At 35.5% G+C, this 23,148-nt stretch overlaps 2 protein-coding genes across 3 annotated transcripts; one reads left to right on the top strand and one right to left on the bottom strand.

The window, feature by feature from the left end:
- Window positions 1-1,389: 1,389 nt before the first annotated feature.
- LOC144551162 (U-box domain-containing protein) lies at window positions 1,390-9,376 on the bottom strand. Its single transcript, XM_078299013.1, has 16 exons — window positions 8,434-9,376; window positions 8,016-8,220; window positions 7,406-7,557; window positions 6,761-7,043; window positions 5,696-5,848; window positions 5,267-5,470; window positions 5,051-5,163; window positions 4,848-4,962; window positions 4,539-4,628; window positions 4,233-4,436; window positions 3,750-3,845; window positions 3,340-3,462; window positions 3,147-3,239; window positions 2,316-2,480; window positions 2,122-2,211; window positions 1,390-1,763 (listed from the first exon to the last, which is right to left on the bottom strand). Exons 1-16 carry the CDS (start codon window positions 9,273-9,275, stop codon window positions 1,626-1,628), a joined length of 3,066 nt encoding a protein of 1,021 aa, XP_078155139.1. The 5' UTR covers window positions 9,276-9,376; the 3' UTR covers window positions 1,390-1,625.
- Window positions 9,377-18,439: 9,063 nt separating this feature from the next.
- On the top strand, window positions 18,440-22,530 carry LOC144551159 (uncharacterized). 2 transcript variants are annotated; one of them, XM_078299010.1, is made up of 3 exons: window positions 18,440-18,676; window positions 20,178-20,228; window positions 20,923-22,530. In XM_078299010.1, exon 3 carries the CDS (start codon window positions 20,972-20,974, stop codon window positions 21,797-21,799), a length of 828 nt encoding a protein of 275 aa, XP_078155136.1. In that variant the 5' UTR covers window positions 18,440-18,676; window positions 20,178-20,228; window positions 20,923-20,971; the 3' UTR covers window positions 21,800-22,530. The 2 variants fall into 2 exon arrangements, with proteins under 2 accessions (XP_078155136.1, XP_078155137.1); XM_078299011.1 differs by lacking the exon at window positions 20,178-20,228.
- Window positions 22,531-23,148: the final 618 nt, after the last annotated feature.

Here is a 23,148-nt window from a genome sequence, read left to right as displayed (position 1 = left end):
CTCCAATTGAATGTCATTGTAGCACTCTAGTAGTATCTCCATATGGCAAGAGAAGAGGATAATTGCAACCCTAATACAATGCTCCAATTGAAGGTCATTGCAACACTCAGGTAATGTCTCCAATGGTAAAAGAAGAAGGTAGTAGCAACCCTAATATAACACTCCAATTGCAGGGTAATATTTCAAAGTCGTGCCTTTGTGATCTTATTATGAATGTATCTAGCATTGTCATAGTAGTTAGATTAAGCTTTGATTCAACTGGATAAATTTGAAATTAGATGTAATTTTTGTTGAGTATTCAAATGTCTCCACTATGCCTCCATCTTTAAAACTTAAAAGTCAAAACAAAACCGTTCGATATGATTTACGTCACTTTCTCTACGTGCTCATAAAAATTTATGACATTTCAATTTTATTTTAGTTGTCATCATGAGTTTGTAAAAAACGTACTGATGTGGATAATTTCTAGACGTTGATTTTTCATCTTATTGATTTGCATAAAAAAATTAAAATGTTATAATTTTTATGAGCACAGAGAAAAATTAACATAGATCACATGTAACGGTTTTATTTTGACTTTCAAGTTTGTGTGATCGGTTTTATTTTGACTTTCAAGTTTTAAATTTTGAGTTATTAAAATTTTAAAAACTGGAGACATGATGGAGGCACAAAAAAGAAGACATTTGAACCCTCCTCATTTTTGTTTGGCTTATAAAACTGATCAGGCAATTACTTGAAGTTGGAATCAATTCTGGTTCGTGTTAAGGCTGAGTTGTTTTAGGTCGAGTCATTGTAAGACATGGTTCTTGGGGTCGTGGATTCAGATTGCTCAGATTCGGATATCTTCGAGTATTTTTCAACCAATTAGGTATATTTGTTGTTTTGAGTTTGAAGATATATTGTTTCCCGACTAAGTTGTATGTGGATTGGTTTGGCTTTTCAAAAATGTCATCTATCAACTGTCATTCTTGAAGTTTGAAGTTCGGGTGCTCATTTGGTTGGGATTTGCCAATTCTATGTCCCACAAGTACGTATTAATTCCAATCAACCCTTTTAAAAATCTTGATTTTGTACTAAACGCACATTAAATTTTATGATTTTTGTTGAATACGTATTGTTTATGCATAGAACAAAATCAAGGGTTAATTTTTATTATCTCGAATTTTAAAAATTAAATCAACGAACCTTTTTATAGTATGTCAAAATAAGGCCCCAAGTGATTGCCCTCTTCATAATTAAATTCGCTTATTCCCTCCCAGATTACACCGTTGGCTCACTACTAGTCGCTGACAAACAGGACCCCTGTTTACTCGTTTTAGTGTAAGACCGGAAGCTCTTTTTATCGTGAGAAAAGTTACGTGTCATGTCAGGTTGCATGCATCCATGCACTTTAATCCTTGATCAAAGCATTTGCTAGCTTTCGGCATTAGACTATTTAAACATAAAACGAAGAGGAAGAGGTATGAGATGCTGAGTAATTCCAACAAGTACAAACAAGAATATGAATCAAATAAGTCAAGTGCATGTACGGTGGTCTCTCTAAACAACAAAAGAATCACCAGCCTTGCTTTAAAACCACCACCAATGCTATCCTCGTATATAAATTTACACTTGAACAACGCCAACTATTCAGCCATATCATCAACACCACTTGAACTGCCCGGCACCTTATGGGTTCTTAGGAACTCTTCAATCTGCAACTTAAGCCCTGTGTTTGGCATTAGCATGTCTTGAGTGAGATGGGATCGGTTGAACGGATCAGTCTGCCATTATATTAGTAGAAGATAGTTAGTATCATTCTTAATTGATTCCCAGTAAATATTGCACCACAAGGTCTGGGTTTTGTGCACGGGATAGGATATAGGCATATAGCACCCTCATCTGTGGAATTAAAATTTATTTTTTCCTTTTGATGTTGGTTTACATTTGATGGGATAGTTTTGGTTCCACTGGGATTGGGGTGGGGTACTGAGCGGTGGTGGTGGGGCGTGTGTGTGTGGCAGGGAAGGAGGGGGGGGGGGGGGGGGGGTTGGTTCTCTGTTTGACATGTACTGGTAAAGTTGCTTGAATTGGAACTAACTTTATCACGAGGGAAAAAAAGGAAGAGAGGAACATATTTACATTGTCACTAAGAAGATGTCTTTGAATCACAGCTCGGTCTACCGACATCCTTGAAGATGGTAAAATTACAGGATCCTTCATCAAAGTGCACTGCGAAGGGTTGCACATGAAAAAGCATTTTATTAAAACAAAGGTTTAGTAATCCTAAACTGTAATTTGAAACAAGAAAACACAATAAAATTAGCTACAAATACCTGAATTGGGTCAAGGAATTCATCGGGTATTTCACCAAGAGCAGCCTCGGTATCCATTGCTTGAGAAGCAGCAGCTTTTGCTTTGGCTCCTAACTGAACAAACTCCTCTATTACTCTTGCATCTGCCCCAATCTTCCACAGTATACTAGCAGCAGTAGCAAACAACTGAAAAACATCGATTCACACTGACCAAATAAGTAATAACAATAGGAAAGTTAAAGCAAGCTAAGACTAGTACCACCAAGCAATGGTATATACAAGAATGGACATGACTGACACCACTAACAACCTGCAATAGTTACTTCACAAATGCCTACGCCAAGTCTAAAGGTGCACCGCAACAAAGAAAACAAGCACATCAAGCAAATGAGCAAACAAAAAGGTAAAGAATATCATTACTAAAACAGTAGTTTGTACTGTTATTTGAATTTCTTGTTGGCCAGAGGTGGTACCTAAATTTTTCCATTGATTGGTGGTGGGGGTAATTTGAGAAAAGGTACAACAAATTCAGTAAAATTAATATCAAACGAGAAGATTATTAATTTTAATGTGATATCCTCATTTCTGAACTAGACGCATCCATTCAACAGTGGTTTATAGTAGGAATATATTGGAGAGAACGAAGACAAACTATAGCTTACATCAATTGACATGCGAAACTAAGACTGTTTATTTGCTTCCGACCAATTTATTGTGAGAGCTGGTACAATTGTACATTCATTTTGCAAAAGCAGACAATAGCACATTCCCCCCACCCCTCCCCTTTCACAACTAAAAAGAAAGGACTTCCACCCCTGCTCTTGAGCAAGTGAATAAAGATTTAAGAAGAACCTGTTCATTGTAAGACCTCCCGTCTTTTGATATTGCTTCTGCAAAGACACCCTCTTTGTCGCCTCTGGCTATATGCACATATATCTCAGCAATCTTCAACAAAAGCCAACTTGTTAGAGCTCTTATTCAGAAAACATAACATCAGACTTGAGCAACAAAAAATGAAAGAAGAAGATATTGCCAAAATATTAACCTGCTTCAGCAACTGCTTAGGCTTAAATTCATACTTCTCTGGATCTTTGACATTCAAGGACTTTCTCTGAGGGCCCGCTAGTTGAAAGAGAAAGTAGTTCAGCATGCTTGCCACCCTGTCGACCTAAAAACAATGTTGTCACAACAATCACCCTGTCATCCTAAATTCAGCATTTTCCGTCACATTCCAATTATCGCAAATATCTCTTTACGATGTTTTAGAAAATATTTTTTTTATTGTGTCAATGTGCGTGAATCAGTGCAGATAAAAGCGAGGACAGCCCCCAATAACCAATTTCTACCAGTGCTGATGCAAATCTAATGACTATAGAGAAGACAAATATAAACTCCTGACATATGAGATGGCAAATATACATCGGTGGAACTTTGATCATATTATTAATAAATTACCATTTCTGGCAACAGAAAAGGAGCTGGAATTTGTTCTGCTGTGAATGAAAGCATTGCAACATCCTCATTAGCCAACTTCATCTCATATCGAGCTATCTGCAACATGCATAACAAATTATGTCTTCATACATCTATAAAGGTTCTTTTAGACTCAACGCTAAACATTTTCTTATGCATGCAAGTAACACCCAATATTTCTCAATTTGCAGCTTACACCCAACAACTTTTGAGATACATGCAGGTAATACAACCTTATAGTCCATGACAGCTGGCCACTTTTTGCAAAAGTATTTAACTGAACTACTGTATAAAGTTTCAAGGGCAGTTAAATTATTTTGGCACGAGCAACCCATCAACTTCTTAGTGTTGTTTGCAGATTAATCCTAAGATACAGCTTATTTGCAAATGTATGAGGTAGTATATAATTCACAAAATAACATTTAGACCATGAAATTTGCTTATAGAAACTAAACAAGAACCCACATTTTCACTCGAGTGAAATGTACGTGTTCTCTCTTCTCTCTCTTGAACAGGTCTACGCTCCCATTCAGCTGTATTAGCCATCTCCGCTTCTATTTGTTTCAGCTCAAGGATTTTGTTCAAGCTCTCGTCAAGAAGGTAAATACTATCATTTATAAGGAAATTCAGGAAATTCAAATATACTCCTTTCTCCTCTTCTTTAGCAATCTAGCCCATCAAAAAAAGGGGGAAAAACAAATGATGTCAGAAGCAAACGTGAAGATTTACTGACAACTATTATTAACTACTTGAACCAAGTAGATGGCTAACCTGTCTCAGAGCGTTTCTATGGCTTGGCACTCCCCATAAAAACTCCAGAAGCTCCGCAATATTATGACGAATATTAAATCTATCAAAGAACTGCACCAAACAAACTGGAAATTAGGTAATTCCACAATTTATTTACCTTAAAGCATAGAGTTAGCAGCTCCATCCGTTTCTGGGCATAATAACTTAAAAAGTTTCAGCATCCATAGACATGCCACCTGTGCACCCAATCACATTCCCTCTCCTTTCCATGTGCTTATCTAAGTGAATTAGCAAAGTGTGCATATGCAAAAGTTGAATAGCAGATCTGACCTGTGTATTAGAGCTAGAAAATCCAATATCTACATAAAGCTTCAAGAGATTTCTGACAAGGTAGTCAAGTGTTAATTGATGTCCTTCAAAAAGCGAGGTTGCAGAAGAATTCACACTGCAACAGAACAAAAAGAAATATAGTATCAATTACAACAAGTTACAATGTATTTGTTGCAGAAAGAAAATGTATGTAAACTGCTCACTTTCTTTGAGGAAGCCAGCAATTCAAAACTTCCACCATCTTTGCTCTTAGATAAGGGTTTTTAATATAAGACGGGCTTGCCATGAACATGATAATGAAATTTAAGAAGTCATCCTGGTAAAAGAAAAGAAAAGTAAATAAATCAAACAAAGGCTGCGATGGTAGGTCATGGCATCATCAAAAGGGAAAACAAATGAAGAAACAAATAGAAATGAACCAGAGGAACTGTATCCAAAGCTCTTGGAATTCGAGAAGTTATAATGAGCAAGTCCATGGCATCATCGAAAAAATGCTCTGGTATGAATGCAAATTCCCTTGGACAGATGGATGGCAAAGGCATTTTTATTCCACCTACTTGATCCACTGACCATGCAATGACTAGTCTGTAGAAAGATAGTGCGCGCTGAAGAAAACCACCATCCTTTATGACAAGGAAAAAAGATCAATTAAAAAAGGTGAACTACCTCAAGCCATACATGTGACAGATTTCATATTATCCAAGGCTAAAAGAAGATACTAGTCGGCTCAATTGACCCCAAAAATAATGCTATATATTACATATATCCAGAGCTTAGCAGAGAGAGAGAGGAGATTAGGGGGTGGGTGGGTGTGTGTGTGTGTGTGTGTGGGGGGGGGGGGGGCATACTCTCAGAATTTGAGCCTCAATACAGAGTCTTTCCTGTGAATACATTTCGATTTCCTTTTCGAGACGTTTAATGTCTTCCTCAAGTTGTGGTGGAGCCCCCTGACCTCTCATGCCTCTATATGTTTCCAAATCATCTTCCATGTTTGTCAGAGCCTAAACAAATCAATTTGTAAAAGCATAAATCAACAGAAGGGGTGAATATATAACAGGCAAGGGAGTTTAAAAATACTAAAATAACCATTATCAGAACAATAATAGATATAAATAATGAGATGGGCTATGGTGCATTGCAATGCATGAACCCTTTTATGCATTGCACTCTAAATCATGGATTTAAAGTCCAAACGACCAATCCGAACCGTTCATCTTGTTCTTCATATTAATATGTGCTTGGGGACCAAATTTTACATTTTTTGAAATTTTTTTACTATTTATTAAGCAATTTTGAAAGTCGCTGATCTGATGGTCCAGAAAATTTTACTGTTTTTTACTGTTTACAGCAAAACAGCAATTTTCAAAAATGCTTAATAAATAGTAAAAAAATTCCAAAAAATGTAAAATTTGGTCTCCAAGCACATTTCTATATGGATTAAACATCTAACGGTTCGGATCGGTCTTTTGGACTTTAAATCCGTGATTATAGTGCAATGCATAAGGGGGTTCATGCATTGCAATGCACCATAGCCCATCTCATAAATAATAGATAGATTTATTTTACTAGAGTACATGACATCCACCCCCTACCCCACCCACGTGCCCTTTTGTTGTTTGTACTTGTCCTGCAAAGGAATGACAGAACTACAGAGGCAAAATAAAAATAACCTCAACCTCAAGAACGGTGGAGAAAATTTTTATGATCATAATCAAACAATGCTCATCAAAAGTTAAATGTGACTACTTATCCAAAAAAGCAAGTGAGACGACTCCGGACCCATTGTGTAAACTCCAGAGATATAGTAAAACTCATACTGCTGGACCCAACCAGAAATTAATACATTAATGACAGCGTTATTATAATTATTATATTACTAAAAGGTAATGAAAAAAAGAAACCATCAGATAAACCTTAGCTATATGTTTGAAGTCCGACAGAGCTTTGACTAGCCCGAGATTAAGTACTCTTGCAGTCATGAAGAAGCACTCGCAAATGAAAGAATACTTATCCTTTTTAATTAGGGTCTTGCCTCGAGATGAGAGAGAAGTATCAGCACTGCTGCCAGAGCTACTGGCTTCTTGTGATTCCATGCGACGGCAATCTAGATTAGCATTATCCTCCATTTTCTCATTCTTTGCAGCCTCTATGTATGCCGAAATTTCCTCAGATGATGCATTTACTGCTGTCAATTGCCTAAATTGGGAAAAAAGTATATATATCTTGACGGTATTTTTCATTTCAATAAAAAAGAACTAACCAAACCTAACTAGAAGTATATTGCATCCTACAATATCAGAAGCCAAATTATACCGCTATGGACCGGGGCACCTGATATGTCATACCAACAGACACAATCATGCTCATGAGCCGTGGCCAATATCCACAAAATCTGCATAGAGGACAAGAAATGCATACACGAGAACAATAATGGTGGCTACTTTGAGTTTGCCTGAATCAGGATCCATATGTCCCAAGTCAACCAGAATGCGGGGGTGTGGGGGGCGGGGATTAGACTCTTTACTTCAAAAGAGAGAGAGAGAGAGAGAGAGAGAGACCTGATATCGAAGCGGTTGTTGTAAAGTATGTATGATGGGTCAATTTTCTCCCTCTTAGTATCATTTCCATCAAGGAATGGTTCACAGAGCTTAAGCATTACTGCACTGAGGTTAACAAACATGCCTGAACTTGCACATGACAGTGGATCAACCTGCAATATAAATAGCATCGGTGTCAAATATCAACAGTCACAGGCTTCAAAAGATGATCGGCACATTTCAAGTAATCTTGTAGTTAGGCCAGTTATCCTGTGTGGTGTAAATGATGACATGCCTGCATGCAGAACACTGTTTGCCCTGATATGATTGAGCGGTGCCAGCACAATACCTTTATTCCGTTCAGTATTGCTCATTGGAAAATTTCTCATGTTGTCTGTTTTTTTAATTCTATTTGTGATTTTAGTTGAAGGAGGCTTGTAACACTTATTTCGGGTTCATTCAGCTAACAGGATAAGGACTTAAAAAAAATTTAAGAACTTGTAAGATATGAAACTTGGGTTAGGCAACTGCAATAAATCAAACGTTTATTTGGTAAATTCTTCTCCAAGAATCAATGTTTGAGATGCTTCAAATGCATCAAGCTTATTTATTAGTTAACTACATAAATTACCTGAATACCAGATCTCGCATTGTTTCTCTTGATTGCCTCGGCAACATACTCCAAAACTTTCTCTCGTGTTTCTACATTTTTCAATAAGATAAGAAAGACCTCTCCAAGGCCATCATACAATATATTTACAACAGTTCTGATTGTTGTAAAAGAAGATAATAGATCAGCCGGCCTTCGGGATGACGACTCTGAGAAGCATTGTTGCCTGTTGTGTATAAAAGGTAGAATCTCAGTGCATATTATCAGGTTGTCTTGCACAGCATCAACACATAGAGGACATCCAAATCCATGTTAATTCAAATATGTAGTATGAAAACTAAAGCAGTACCTAATGAAATATCATAAACCATCCATTCCCAACTTAAGATTTTATCAACCGACACCATTTCAAAGGAAGATAAAGAAAAAAGTAACTCACCCTACATCAGGCTGGCTCTTGAACTGCCTATCTGGAATGGCACTAACATGCAGAAAAGCACCCATAATACTGGATAGCTCGAAAACTCTCCCTTCACCCAAAAACATGAGGCTTTCTTTCGGAATCCACCTTGGATGGTTCACCAATGCTTTTGCACAGTGTGGAAAACGCACAAGAAAATCCAAAGCACGCAGCGGCTCTTGGAAGTTTCCCAAAGGAGACACTCTCTCCACACTCTGTTTCAACTTCTCATATAGACCTACCATTACTGGGTCCAAGCTCTCCGCATCCGCATCCTTGAAAAACTCCTCAATAAACCCAGGAGGTGCTGTTAAATTCCCCCCAAGGCTGTTCCCAGTGAATCCGTCCATCGGGCCCGAAACTTTGGCAAAGATTAAAGAAAGGAGATCTGCAACAGGTTCTATGGGCCCGCCAGAGGAGAAGACCTCGGGGTTGCCTACGTGGATACGCATATAGGAGAGGATGAGCTTGCGTGCGTTCTTGACAGAATTGTCAATTCGGGACCTGACAGCTGGATCCCGCATGGAGGAAATCTTCTTCAGCTCGTCAAGGCATCGGCTGTAGCAAGAGAGGAGGTAACGAAAGGTGGGCTGAGGCGGAGGGGAGACGGAGAGCCGGTCAATTAAAACGCGCTCGGTGGTATCGGCCGATAGGAGGAGAGGTTTGCTCTCGCTAAGGAGCTCAGCGGCGGTCTGCTCAAGATAGACGAGTTGAGGGGGAGGAGGGTAAGGCGGTTCGTAGAGAGAGACGAGGAGAATTTTTCGGAGGATGATATCCTCGATCTCGTCAGGTGATCGCTGAGGCTTTGTTGCGGCGGCCATCGGAGGTCCCAGAGAGACGGAGGGGAGTAGAAGAAGGGTTGAGAGAACAGTAGGTTTCTTGTCTAAGAGGTTTCAGAGTTCAGACATCTGAGTAGAAGAATTTAGTCAGTCCAGATTCTCTGAAGTAACTCAAATTTTGAGTTTAAATTTGGACCGTTCGATCATAACCTGAATCAATCCTGCCCGAGGTAGAATGCGCATGGCCACTTAAATATTCGTGCCACCATCCGGATCTAAACTAAAAATTTGAGATACCTTATCTGGGGTTTCGATCGTGGCGATACAAGGTTCTTTGGTAAATTAAGAATAAATTAAGAAGAGAAATTTAGATATATACCCATCATAACTTCATCAATTAAATATTTATCCATCAAAACTTTAAATTTAGTTATTTCCCCATCTCATTCATTTTATTTATATTCCCATTGAGTGATTTAATCAATTAAAAGCACTAATTAATACTAATAAAAAAAAAATTACATTTTTGCCTTTGTCCCTTCATTCTCCTTAGTAAAACCAATCCTCCCCATTACTCGTTTCCTTGGGTTTTATTTTTGTGTGCAAAAAAAGGACTTCTAAGAAAATGTCCGTAGGATTTTGTATAAAGCATAGTTGCAACAAGTGCTTTCTGAGGAGGAACTCCTGCTGACATTAAAATCGATTCTAACGTTCTACAAGAATGCTATCAATTTTAGCTTTGTTCGGATGTTTCTCTCTGAAAAACTTGAGCTGCAGAAAAAAAAATGGTTTAATATGGGATATGGGCCCGCACCAAAATTCTTAATTGGTCCAATCATAAATCTTTGATGGAGTATCCTGATAATTCTCAACACTTGCAGAATAACAAGAGTTTTAAAGGAAATTAAAGAAAAAAAGAAAGTGAAAATCTAATTTTTTTTAATCAATTTTTTTTTATTTCATTAACAATTATGTTCATGTTACCCTTGCCATTCTTTCTCGAAAAGCTGATACTTGAGGATTTCACTTGTCAATCTTGAAGTACATAGTTCTTAGAAGCTATTTTTTTCTCAAAAGAACCAAATAAACGACTGATGGGGAAGAAGAAGAGGGCTGGTTAATAGCAAAGAGAATGAAGAGATAAGGGCAAAAATGTCATTTTATTTTTTATTAGTATTAATTAGTATTTTTAATTGAATAAATCACTAAATGAGGATATAAATAAATTGAATGAGTTTGAATGGGGAAATAACTAAATTTAAAGTTTTGATGGGTAAATATCTAATTGATGAAGTTATGATGGGTATATATCTAAATTTCTCAATTAAGAAAAATATTTTGAAATAGTTATTTAAAGAGAAATTTAGAATATTTTTTCATCATAGCTTCTTAATTTTAATATTTTTTATATCAAAATTTTAAAATTAATTATTTTTTATCTAAACTCACTCATTTTATTAATGTCTCTATTTCTTAATTTAATCACTTGAACAAAAAATATCAATAAAAGAAATAAAATAACAGTCTTGCTCTTACTTCGAGATTTGTTTCTAATTCCTTCCCTTTTATTTTCGGTTGATTACTTATCACCTAACATTTTGAAAAGATTCTAATACTTTTTGACTGAAAATCTTTAAAAACATATTCTACATAATCTTGAATTCTTGATTTCTCAAAGTTATTACTATACTGGGCATATTTAATTGTTCAAATATATAGTTTTTGTTATTCGATATTAGGTTAACTTGCCACATTTATGAAGTCCCGTTTTGTATCAAAATCGAAGGTGTTTAATGAGCCAATGCATCTACTATTCCAAGTTTCCTACTGATGCAGTTCATACTAATGCTCAAACCAAATTATTTGTAACAAGGTTGCTAAACAAAGTCCATGATCCCATATATTGCTAATGATTAATTTCAGAAATGACAATTGATGCATAATATCATCCCAAGTTGAATTGGGACTTAACTGAAATCAGCGAAATATTTCCATGTTGTTTTTGATGTCTGTAAATGCCAATGGTATCTAGTACTCTCCAATCTTCGGGCTTTTGCAGTAACTAGAAATTCATACAAAAATGCAAAATAAAGATTTACTATTATGCTAGAAAATATGTATTATGACATCAGGGTTTGATATTTGATTGAATACTCTGTACCTAGTACCACTTCAATCGGATGTTTCGGCCAAAGTATATAATCAGATATAAATTTTTCACAGCCAGTAAAACTGGCTTATGAGGTCTCAACCAACCTCGGTATAAGCATGACTCGCTGGACAATTCTCTAAATTTCATTCTATTTTAGCCTCACTTTTTTCCTCCCCGCATCTTACAATTAGATTTTTTTTTTTTTTTAAAAAAATCATTATAAAAAAATACAAAAATCGAAAACCAACTTGATTACAATTTTTTTAGAAAAATCATCCTTACCGAAGATGAAGTTCGATTTTAATTGTTGAACAAATAGTTATACGGATCTTACCGTTTCAATCAAAAAGTCAAAAAAAGCATACCAAAGTTGAAGTTCGTTTATAATTTATGTGTTTTTGGTTTGAAAAGTTCGGTTTTAATATTTAAACATTTTGCTTGGAATTTGAAACTGTGAACCACATTCTGCACTCCAGTGACGTGTGTAAAGTTATGAAGTGAGTCGATTTTATAAAATAGCAGATGAAAATTTATTTGCAGCACAGAGTTAGATAGCTATTAACTACAGTAAAAAGCATGAAAAAATGGGCCTTTTTGTGGGAAATAAATCTGCTGCGATTCTTTGGGATCGCAGGACCCTGCAATTTCAAATTTCATCATCTATTTTGTGAAATCTACTAATCTTAAAAGCAATTATTTTCTTTGAACGAATCTCAAAATAAATAAAAGGGCGGATGTGGAATTGTAGGGTCCCTGCAATCCCAAAGAATCGCGGCAGATTTATTTCCCTTTTGTGTGTGTGTGTGTGGGGGGGGGGGGGGGGGGGGGGGGGGGGGTGGTTGTTGAAATCGAACTTGAAGAAGTTCAGTTTTAGTTCTTCTTCTTTTTTCTTTTTTGTGTGTGTGTGTTTGAATCCGAATTTGAAATTCGATTTTGTTTTTTGTTTTTTAAATCAACATTTCATATTAAAATAGATTTTATGTGGCATCGTATGAGAAGAATAGATCAAACTGGGTTCAAACTCAATATCGAACTTCATCTTTGGTTTTCAAAATTTCATATCAAACTTGATTTTTGGTGGTGCTGGTTTTTTTAAAAACATTTGCAATCAAGTTGGTTCTCAATTTTTTAATCGTTTGATGATGATTTTAAAAAATATATTATAATTACATCTCTCCTTGATATTTTCCCTTATTTCTCTATTTCATTTTCAGCCCCTCTTTCTCAATATAATTATGGACAGACGGCCATTTTCCTTCATATCTCTACTCCCTATGTCATGACCTGCGTAACGGGTCAAATTTTTAAAAAAAATATGCTAATAGTAATTTTATTTTATTTTAAATACTTATTAGGTGTGAGAATTATCACAATTATGGTTATATAATGAGAAAAGGTTTATATCCACAACACATTGTCCACTATTTGTCCACAACACTATCCATTCCTTGTTTAACTAATTTTAATGGACACCGGTCCCACCTTCTAACTAACCACTTATTCCGTCTATTTAACTTTCCTTCCGTGCCTCTATTTTTATTTTTTAATCTCAATTTCAAAACTTTCCTTCTCCGATCAACTTGTTTTCTTTCTGAGGTGATTTGTTTCCGATATTTTTTTCTCGCTTTACAGAGATGAAAATTTCTAGATCTAAAATTCGATCGAACTCTTCTTTTTTTTTAAATCGGGCAGTGGGCTGCCAGATAATAACAACATACTAAAAATTACAAGCATCAGTCAGCAACCCAAGCACATCATGTTACAACTAGCATAAGAAAAAAAACATCAGTAACCCTTGCTCAATAAAATAAAACTATGTAGCAGAGTAACTTATAAAGTGCAGAACCTCTCCCAAAGGGATGCCTCATGCACTATCCAATCGGTAACAGTATCCACTGGCAACCTTTTCCCCTCAAAAATCATGTTGTTGCATTGCTTCCAAATATTCCAACAGGTACTTGCAAAGAAAACCCTCCATCTCCTCTTCGCCCGCCTCGAGGTTGGTATTTTCTCCGATTCTGACCAGGTATCGTGAACTGAGTCAGCTAGATTGATGACATTAGTACCCAGAAACAGTGATACCCTTTGCCAGATGTTCGTAGCATACGTGCACCGCGTTGACGAAGGAATCGAATTTGCTATGAAACTCGCGTTGATTTTGAAAAAAAAAAGCTCGTGGAGACTCGCGTTGATTTATTACTAGTAGAAGGGTCGCCGCTGGTGTTTGTTCTCTTTTGGCTGCTTTTGTCTCTTGATTTAAATTCACAATTTTATATTAGATGTAATGATTAATTCGTTTGGCGTTTCCATAATATTTCTGCCAAGATTCATCAAAAGAGACCAGCGTTGAATTTGAAAAAAAAAAAAACCTAAATCGCGGTGAGACAACGATCGGAAGAATAATCTGGATCGGCTACGACGGCAACGAAATCGTAATTGTTATTTTTTTGTATTTACCTTCTCTGATTCATTTTTCCTTTGCAATGTCAATTTTAATTGAGATTACTGATTCGATCTCGTTTTTTATACATGATCGCAATGGAACCTTCAATCATGGAGCGCGATTGAATAGAAGTTGTTTTTGTTGAAGAGCATGGCAAAATTCAAATCTAGTAAGTTATTTATGTTGAATTTGTTGTTTTTGTTGTATGCAGTAACAGATCTAGCATTTCAAATGAAATCTGGAGGAAAAAAATGATAGAGAGGCGATATGGAGTATCAATCTGTTAATTTTACTGTATTGCCCCGTTAATTTTACAGTATTCATCTTGTGGAAATCTGGAGGAAATAGATGATAGAGAGGCGATATGGAGTATCAATCTGTTAATTTTACAGTATTGCCTTGTTAATTTTACAGTATTCATCTTGTCATTTTACAGTATTCATCTTGTGGAAATCTGGAGGAAAGAGATTTTACAGTATTTACCTTGTAATTTTACAGTATTCATCTTGTGAAAATCTGGAGGAAAGAGATGATAGAGATGCTTCTTACTCATCTGAACAAGATTCAATTGAAAATTCTACTGTGTACAAGATTCAATTTTACAGTTCTGCTGATTCAATTTTACAGTATACAAGATTCAATTGTAAATTTTACTGGAGTATTGATTTGTTAATTTTACAGTATTTATCTTGTAATTTTACAGTATTCATCTTGTAATTTTACAGTATTCATCTTTTGAAAATCTGGAGGAAAGAGATGATAGAGAGGCTTCTTACTCATCTGAACAAGATTCAATTGAAAATTCTACTGTATACAAGATTCAATTTTACAGTTCTGCTGATTCAATTTTACAGTATACAATATTCAATTGTAAATTTTACTGTGTAGAAGATTCAATTTTACAGTATATAAGATTCAATTTTACAGTATACAAGATTTAATTGAAAATTTTACTGTATACAAGATTCAATTTTACAGTATTCAAGATTCAATTTTACAGTATACAAGATTCAACCCAGTGCGGACGCTAATAATTAACTCTAACTGCCAATAACCGCTAATAACTAACTCTAACTACCAATAACTTCCTATAACTGTTTTCGAAAGTACAGTTTGAAAGTACATTTATTTTGTCCTGTTGTGTAAGTTGCAATCTTTTTTTTAACTATCATGGGACCACTTCAAATAGTTGCTGGATGTTTTGTGATTAACTGATATATTTTTATGTGATATATTGTATAATTATACAGTATGTAGAAGTAATGTTACAGTATTCGCGCAAGTCAAAGCTGTGGACAATTAGACGCTTCCTTTCTAGACAAATCTGTATTCTAATCATGTGAAGTAACCTGTTGTGGAAAATTGAGAATCCGACAATTAGATGGCCTTTTGGCCAAGAGTGAACGACAATCTAATCTATAAAAAGAAAAAAAAAAAAAACTAGAGCTCCGAGTAATCTAATTGTTGGAATTAAAGTGTAGAAATCATATAATGTATATCCAGAGGGATTGAAACATTTATAGATTAATATCAATGTGATTGGATTGGATCAAAATAGCGGGGAGCTCTGTAATGCATTATGCATAGATGTAACAATATCTAATAGAGAATGGCAAGAGTTGACCGAGTCAACCGAAATGGTTGAGAGTCATTAGGACTCATAACAGAAATTAGTTAAGATATCCTCTAGAATCCAGTGTTTTAAAATGCGGCCGCATATGCGTATGCGGTCGACAGTCGTGTTCAGAATGCCCATGCAGTTTTTTCATGCGGCCGCATATGCGGTCCGAATATGCGGTCATGCGGTCTGAATATGCGGCCATGCAGATTGAAATATGCGGCCATGCGGACTGAAATATGCGGCCATGCAGTCTTTCATGCGATTTTGATAATTTGATTGTATTTTAATTAAAATTTATATTAAAAAATCAAAAAAATATTGTTGGTTATGTTATTATGTAAAAATAAATTCAAATATATGAATATGAATATATATATATATAGATAGGCTAATGTGCTTCCATAAGCACTTGGCCCGAAGTGCTTCCACCCTATTTTTGATTTTTCAAAATCCAAACAGTCGATCCGAACCGTTCATCTTGTTTTCCATATTAATATCTGCTTGAAGACCAAATTTTACATTTTTTGGAATTTTTTTGCTATTTATTAAGCCACTTTGAAAATCGCTGATCCAACGGTGGCTTGCCAAACAGTAAAATCAGGGGTTCACCGTTGGATCAGCGATTTTCAAAGTGGCTTAATAAATAGCAAAAAAATTCCAAAAAATATAAAATTTGGTCTCCAAGCATATATTAATATGGAGAACAAGATGAACGGTTCAGATCGATTTTTTGGATTTTGAAAAATCGAAAATGGGGTGGCAGCACTTCGGGCCAAGTGCTTATGAAAGCACATTAGCCTATCTCTCTCTATATATATATATACATGAATTTTTATTTTAAAATCTGTATAAAAATCCACATATACGGTATGCAGTGACTTTGTGCATGTATGAAGAAAACCACATTTTAAAACACTGCTAGAATCTAAGATAGATTAGAGACGGAGAAACAAGAAAATACGACGATATCACGGTAGCCCACGAGTTGGAAGCGATAACAAAAGATTTTCGTGCGAGGCATTTAGGGCCGCTCACACTGTGGTTCTAGAAGAGTTTGATGGGCTTCTTCTGAGCGTGATCTATCTAGGGGTGCAAACAGATCGGATAGTGCTCAACTCATATCCGTATCTGTATTTTTTTTCGGATACGGATACGGATCGGATAGTAATTAGATACGGATACGGATCGGATATTAAATGGATACAGATACAGATTGAATATTTTCAAATACGAATACAAATACGGATATAATTCGGATTTCTAATTCAAAATATATTTCTCATTAACTTGTTATACATTACAAAATATATATCTTATTAACTAAAATTCACCAACATAACTATAACTTTAAATAAAAATACCAACACAAAAGATACTCTTTAAAGATATTCTAATACAAAAAATAAATAGACACAAAAAAATTCTCTCAAATCTTAACATATCCGGATATCCGAAAAAATAAAATATGTATCCAATTCCGAAACTCAACCCTTATCCGTATCCGAATCAGCATAAAAAAATCCATATCCGTATCCGAATCCGCAAAAATTCGAATACGGATCTGAATTCGGATGGGTAATATCCGACCCGTTTGCACCCCTAGATCTATTTGACTATCTTCATCTAGCGAGATTTTCAAAAGCAAACCGTTAAAAAAAAAAAAAAACCACCGAGAACAAAAGAAATAAATATAATTTTAACCATAGTGCGGAATACATACTACACCAAAGTTCAAACAAAGAATTCTAGGTATTATTCACAAAATTACAAAATTTGACATTAACGTATTTTTTTTCTCTAAAATTCATATATTTGTATCCTTCTAAATTTTTAAACTCATAAATTTATTCATCTTACTGTTTTTTCTATTAAAATCCATTTAAAATGTTTATTTTATCCTTTATTTAAAAAAATAATACGTAGCATGTGTATAAAATGTTCAGTTTTCTAGTTGATCAGTTTCTGATGACAAATAATTAATTTCTCTACTTGTACACAAACACAATGACATCTAGGCATACGCTTGTGGGTGTGTTACATGTAAGAAAATAAAGCCATTCGCTTTCACATCTGACCAATTATAAAATTAAAATATACATATTTTTAATTCTTAATTAATGCTAAAATGAATACTCTATAAATTGAAAATGAGTTTGAACAAAAAATGGATAAATTTCAGAGTTTTTTCAATTTAGAAGAATAAAATGATAAAATTTTAGAGGGTGGAATGCATAATTTTGAGAATTTAAAAGGATATACAAGAATTTTTCACAAATTTAAATTACATCAAATTTCATACACCATCATCTAAATTATAGACATACATCGAATTAGAATGTAAATTGAATCACTGCTTTCAAATAATTTTAATTCTCAACAAATCTTTCAAAGACAAACAGTGTTTTCGTGGGACTATATAAACGAATAGCGCCATGTAATTTTAACCACTGCGCAAACAAGATTTTTTTGTTTTTGTTTTACTAAACCATGGATTAAATTATCGGAACCATATCTTGACAAGAATTCAATAGAATTCAGTAGAATAGAGTTCAATAGAATAGATTTGAATTGAATTTTGATGATCAGAATAAAAATTGGGATGAGAAACGATTCAATTGAAAAAAATAAATAAACAGTCATAAAGTTGACTCTATTTACAATGAATGCTACTTCCTAGGATTTTTTTCATATTGAAAATTTTTCTGGTTAATATTGAAAAAGAGTATATAAACTAAAGACAGTGTGCTTATCATTAATTTAGAGCGACAGGAAAAGCGAGAGGGCAAAGAAGGAACTTCACCGTTGCCAAATCGTTCCTCCCCAAATCCCATCGTTTTCTCGAAGAATTCACGGCATGATTTGAAGAGGAAAAAGGTCGTGTCAAATCGTTTCTTTCTCTGCTTTGCCGTTTTCCTCCAATCAGTGAATTTGTAAAATCGCGAATTCTGTTTCGCGTTTGAGAGAGAAAGATTTGGTTCCGATCATAGTGTAAAATAATTTGTTTTGGACTCTTGCGCTGTATGAACCAAGCAGGCGTTGTCTGTAGTCTGTATCCGCGGCCTCGCGACGCACTCCGGCAAAAAAAGGAAAATCAACTACGTCTCTAGATCCGTTGTTAGATCGGCAGAAAGACGAGCGGAGCTCCCGTCCTTGCCCTTTCTTCTTCTCTGTTGCCAGAACAATTTCACCGGGGAAGCAGAGATCGTGTGCTTATTCTCTTGTCCCAGGTACGATTGTTTTCTTACAGCCTACAACAATTAACTATTTTTTTTTTTTTAACAATTAATACTCGATAAATCCGCAGACAAGGTAGATATTCAAGCTATTTAGGCCTCCGATTGTTTAATTTGTTGTACATGAAAACTCCGTTCTTTTATTATATTCCCCACATGAATTTGAAATTTTAGATTGTTTATAGTGATGTTTAAGGTCTCTGAAAACTTGTGCCTGTTATTGGAAAGGATAGATTTGATACTAAATGATCTTAGAATTATTATGATGTTGTCATTGTGCAAGCCAGTAAGAAGGAATCATTCAATAATAAACCCAAAAATTAATGGGATCTTGAAGATAGATCAATCCAATTATTATACTGGAGGTCGTAAAGGATAGTTAAGCATGAATTGTAGTCCCATTAATTTGCATAACTGGTAATTCTGAAGGCTTATACATTGGAATGTGGATAATCAATTAACCAGTTACAAGGCGCAGAGTTACTTGGATATATGTTTTCATGGCATGTATTATCAAGTCAGATGTACGGATTATTAGTTGACACTGGTAGGTATAATTTCAAGAGAATAATTTTTGTTTAATTTGTTCCTTCTTTCCAAAGCTTTGTGCTTGGAATCATGGTTTGTCTTGCAAAAGAGCCATAATTGGAAAAGCTAAGTTGAAAGGATTTGTCCAATTAGTCACTATGTTGGGCATGCCCAGCTAATTCACTTTACGATTTCAAATGGGTGGTTTGCTTTACCGCATGAAGAAATGTCTAGTCATCCGTTTCTAACTAGCTATCCTCTTAGTTGTAGTACCTGAGCTCGCCTATCCATGCTTTTGCTAATATCGATGGCAATAACTGACTTTCTATCGTCTTTATACGTGGCTTTAGACTTTTACTTTTGTAAGTAATGATTAGTTACTGTAGAATATTATATATTGTCAATAGAAAGAAAACACCTGTTGGATGTGAATTTCATCAGTTGGAATAGCAGGAATTATGAACTAAAACTTGCTCAATCCCAAGTAAATTCAGCTGACTTGAGCAGTTTTAGCAGGACTTATTAACATTGGAATAGCAGGAATTATGGACTAAAACTGATATAACCCCCCTTGGACAAAAGAAATGTGGGGCTTTGGATCAAATACCGTATCTCGAGGTCTAGGGTTACAAAATAACACCACCAACAACACGATTTCAAATGTGCTTAGAGACCAAATTTCATATTTTTGTCCATATTATGTCCAGAATTAGGCACATTTTAATATGGACTTGTTGCTGCAGCTGACTTGAGCCGAATGAACAAAAATCTGAAATTTGGTCTCTAAGCACATTTTAATATGGAGATCATGTTGAGCGGTTCAGATCATCTGTTCGAAGTTTGAAAATAGAGAGAAAGATGTGGGTATGGTTGGGGCACAAAACCAATAATAATTATAAAGTGTTATACAACTATATTTATTCATCTATTTAAGACCCAGAAACATTATTTTACTTAAAACTTTCAGGAAGCACGGAATCCTACTTTGATTTTGGATTGGATGGAAAGTCGGGACTAGGTAAAAAATGTGGTGTTTTCTGAATCTTTAGCTAGCTAATTTATATTTTTCTGTGTAAAATTTCTATCAAATACCAATATTTTGGTTTTGGTTATTTCGGTTTGTTTTTCAACTATCAAAACAAAATTATTGTATTTATTTAACCAGAAGGATCCAAATAACTGGAAAAGATAATCTTTAACCTAATAAAGTTTTAGTCAGTTAAAACTGATGTAAGTGAACCAAATGAATACCAGTAGCATTAAGGACATAATCATTTTTATTTTCTTAATATTCTTGATTGTATTTGCCTTGCTTGGATAAACAGCTCTGGCGGAATGCATTTTTGGTAAGGCGCAAAACATGCCGATTGCTGTACTTTAAAAAGAACTTCATTTCTGTTAACAGTAATTAGCAAGCTTCTTCTTCATAATTCTTTCAAAATCTTCATAGCTGATTTAATATTGGATCAATCCAACTAGGATAGAATATAATATTACACTTCAGTGCATCAAAATCTTTTGTCCTAAGTATCTACAAGGGAGATCGGTTGTTGTGTTGAACTAGATGTGTGCTGTTCATAGTGATAAAATGTTCGAATATGGAAGAATGAGTTTGCTTAAAATGTCGAATATGGAAGAATGAGTTTGCTGAAGTGTTAGAATATGGAATAAGTAATTCTTACTTTTTTTTATTGGTCATGTTTTAATTTCAGGCTGCTGCTTCTGTCCAAGCACCGATATAACCCCCCTTGGACAAAAGAAATGTGGGGCTTTGGATCAAATACCGTATCTCGAGGTCTAGGGTTACAAAATAACACCACCGACAACAATAAAACTCCTAGAACTAGTAACCCTGCCTCGAGTGGTGATTGCTCAGATGACGAGGTCAGCTCCTGTGGCAGCCACGAAGAAGGCCTCGAGTGCCCCATATGTTGGGAGTTCTTCAACATAGTGGAGAATGTGCCTTATGTTCTCTGGTGTGGCCACACTATGTGCAAGAACTGCGTTTTGGGCCTCCAGTGGGCAACAATCAAGCTCCCTACTGTACCCATCCAGCTCCCTTTTTTCATCTCTTGTCCCTGGTGCAGCCTCCTCTGTTTCCGCCTCATCTACAAGGATAACCTCACCTTTCCCCGCAAGAACTACTTTCTTTTATGGATGGTGGAGGGAATGAATGGCGATAGAGCGACCAAGACACGGCCATCTGCTTCCTCTTCCCGTTCCATTGAGCACCAATCTGGCGGGAACATGTACCCAAACCTCAGCAGAAGGGGGCAAATGGGCCCACCTACTCATGGGAACACCTCTCCCTCGCTTGGAGTTGACGACAGGAGGCTTGTGTGGAATTTTTTTAGTGTGGAGAGGGTCCAGACTTCATTACGTAAGTCCCTGGCTTTCTTGGTCCACTTGACAGCAAAGTTCCCTCTTATTTTCATCTTCCTTCTCATAGTGCTTTATGCCATTCCTGCAAGTGCTGCTGTGCTGGCGCTGTACATGCTTGTGACGGTCCTGTTTGCGCTGCCTTCATTCCTCATCCTGTATTTTGCATACCCGAGCCTGGATTGGCTTCTTAGGGAGATCTTTGGTTGAGTTGTTCTTCTGCTTTTTTCTCGTGATTGAGAAAATTAGCTGTTACTTTCAGACCTCTTGCAATCTCTCTCTCTCTCTCTCTCTTTGTCCTACTGTGTCAATGTGAATACAGTCTATTGCTGTGGTGTCCACGGGCTCGTCAAGTAGACTCTCGAGCTCTTTTTTTTGAAATAATTTTTGTCAGATATATGTATTATGTGATGTTCATGCAGGTGCTACTAAATGTGTTTTTGCTTTCACGTCTCTTTGGGAAATATAAGGGTGGCAATTACTCTGGCCGGCTTTGCAGGTTGCATGATTGATTGATTGGTACCTTTTGTTATACGGGTTGAACCTGATCGCCAATCGGGATTCCTCAGTCTGCCCAAGCTTTACAGGTCAGTTGTCGATTTGGCATGACTTGCATAAATTGACAACCTACTTTTTATTAAAACACTTTCTATGTATTTTCGACATTTGTTATAGCCAAGGACATAATAGGGAACGTCAAGGCAAAGGGCTGAAAGAACATTGGTTTGGTTGAATATTCCTGGAAAATCTTGAATTTTTTCTTAGTTCTATTTCATACAAGTGGAATACTCTTTTATTCCTAAGGGTGTAGCAAAACAACTTTGAGACAGCACGGTCAAGCAGTACTTGAACAGAGCTGTTAGTCTTAAATGGATTATGTTTATGAGTGGGATAGGAGGAGGAAAATTTATTTGGGACTAATGCATCGGGTCGATTTTTTGGTGGTCGGGTGAGATAGATCTTGGTTATCTTTGATTATTATGCCTTATCCACTTTCATCGTGTCGGGAGGATTCGGAAGGCAATCATATTACAAGCTAAATATATTGAATAATTATTTCAAACTCCAATACCCGCAATAAAAATGATGAAGGTTGTATTATTGCCCCACTAATTATGGAATGAACTCTGCTGCTTTTCGGATCTCAACCATTCAAATTTGTTGAGATTTGTGCATAAAAAAGTTTTTTTTATAGAGATACGTGAATAGAAAATTTTGAATGGTTAGGATCGGAAAAGCAGCAAAGTTATATCCACTAATTATATAGTTTTCCTTTTTTAATCTCTACACTCGTTTCTACTTAAATCTTCATAGATGTAAATATTTAGAACATAAGATATTAATACTTGTAAAATATGATATTAATATTTGTATGTATAACTTGATATGATCATCTCCTTTTCTAGTCCTCCAATTGTTTTTGCGTCAATTTTTCTCTAACAAAAATAATTGATCTCATAGGTATAAATACTTCAGTACATAGGTATAAATATTTACAATATTTGATATTAATACTTTAAGATGTAATCTAGTGTCATATGTAAAAAAATAGTGGTAAA

Source organism: Carex rostrata, chromosome 3 (assembly GCF_964058835.1).
Source record: "Carex rostrata chromosome 3, lpCarRost1.2, whole genome shotgun sequence".
Taxonomy (NCBI): Eukaryota; Viridiplantae; Streptophyta; class Magnoliopsida; order Poales; family Cyperaceae; genus Carex; species Carex rostrata.
The sequence above is the reverse complement of the archived record's forward strand: the minus strand, read 5'-3'. Positions and strand labels throughout refer to the sequence as shown.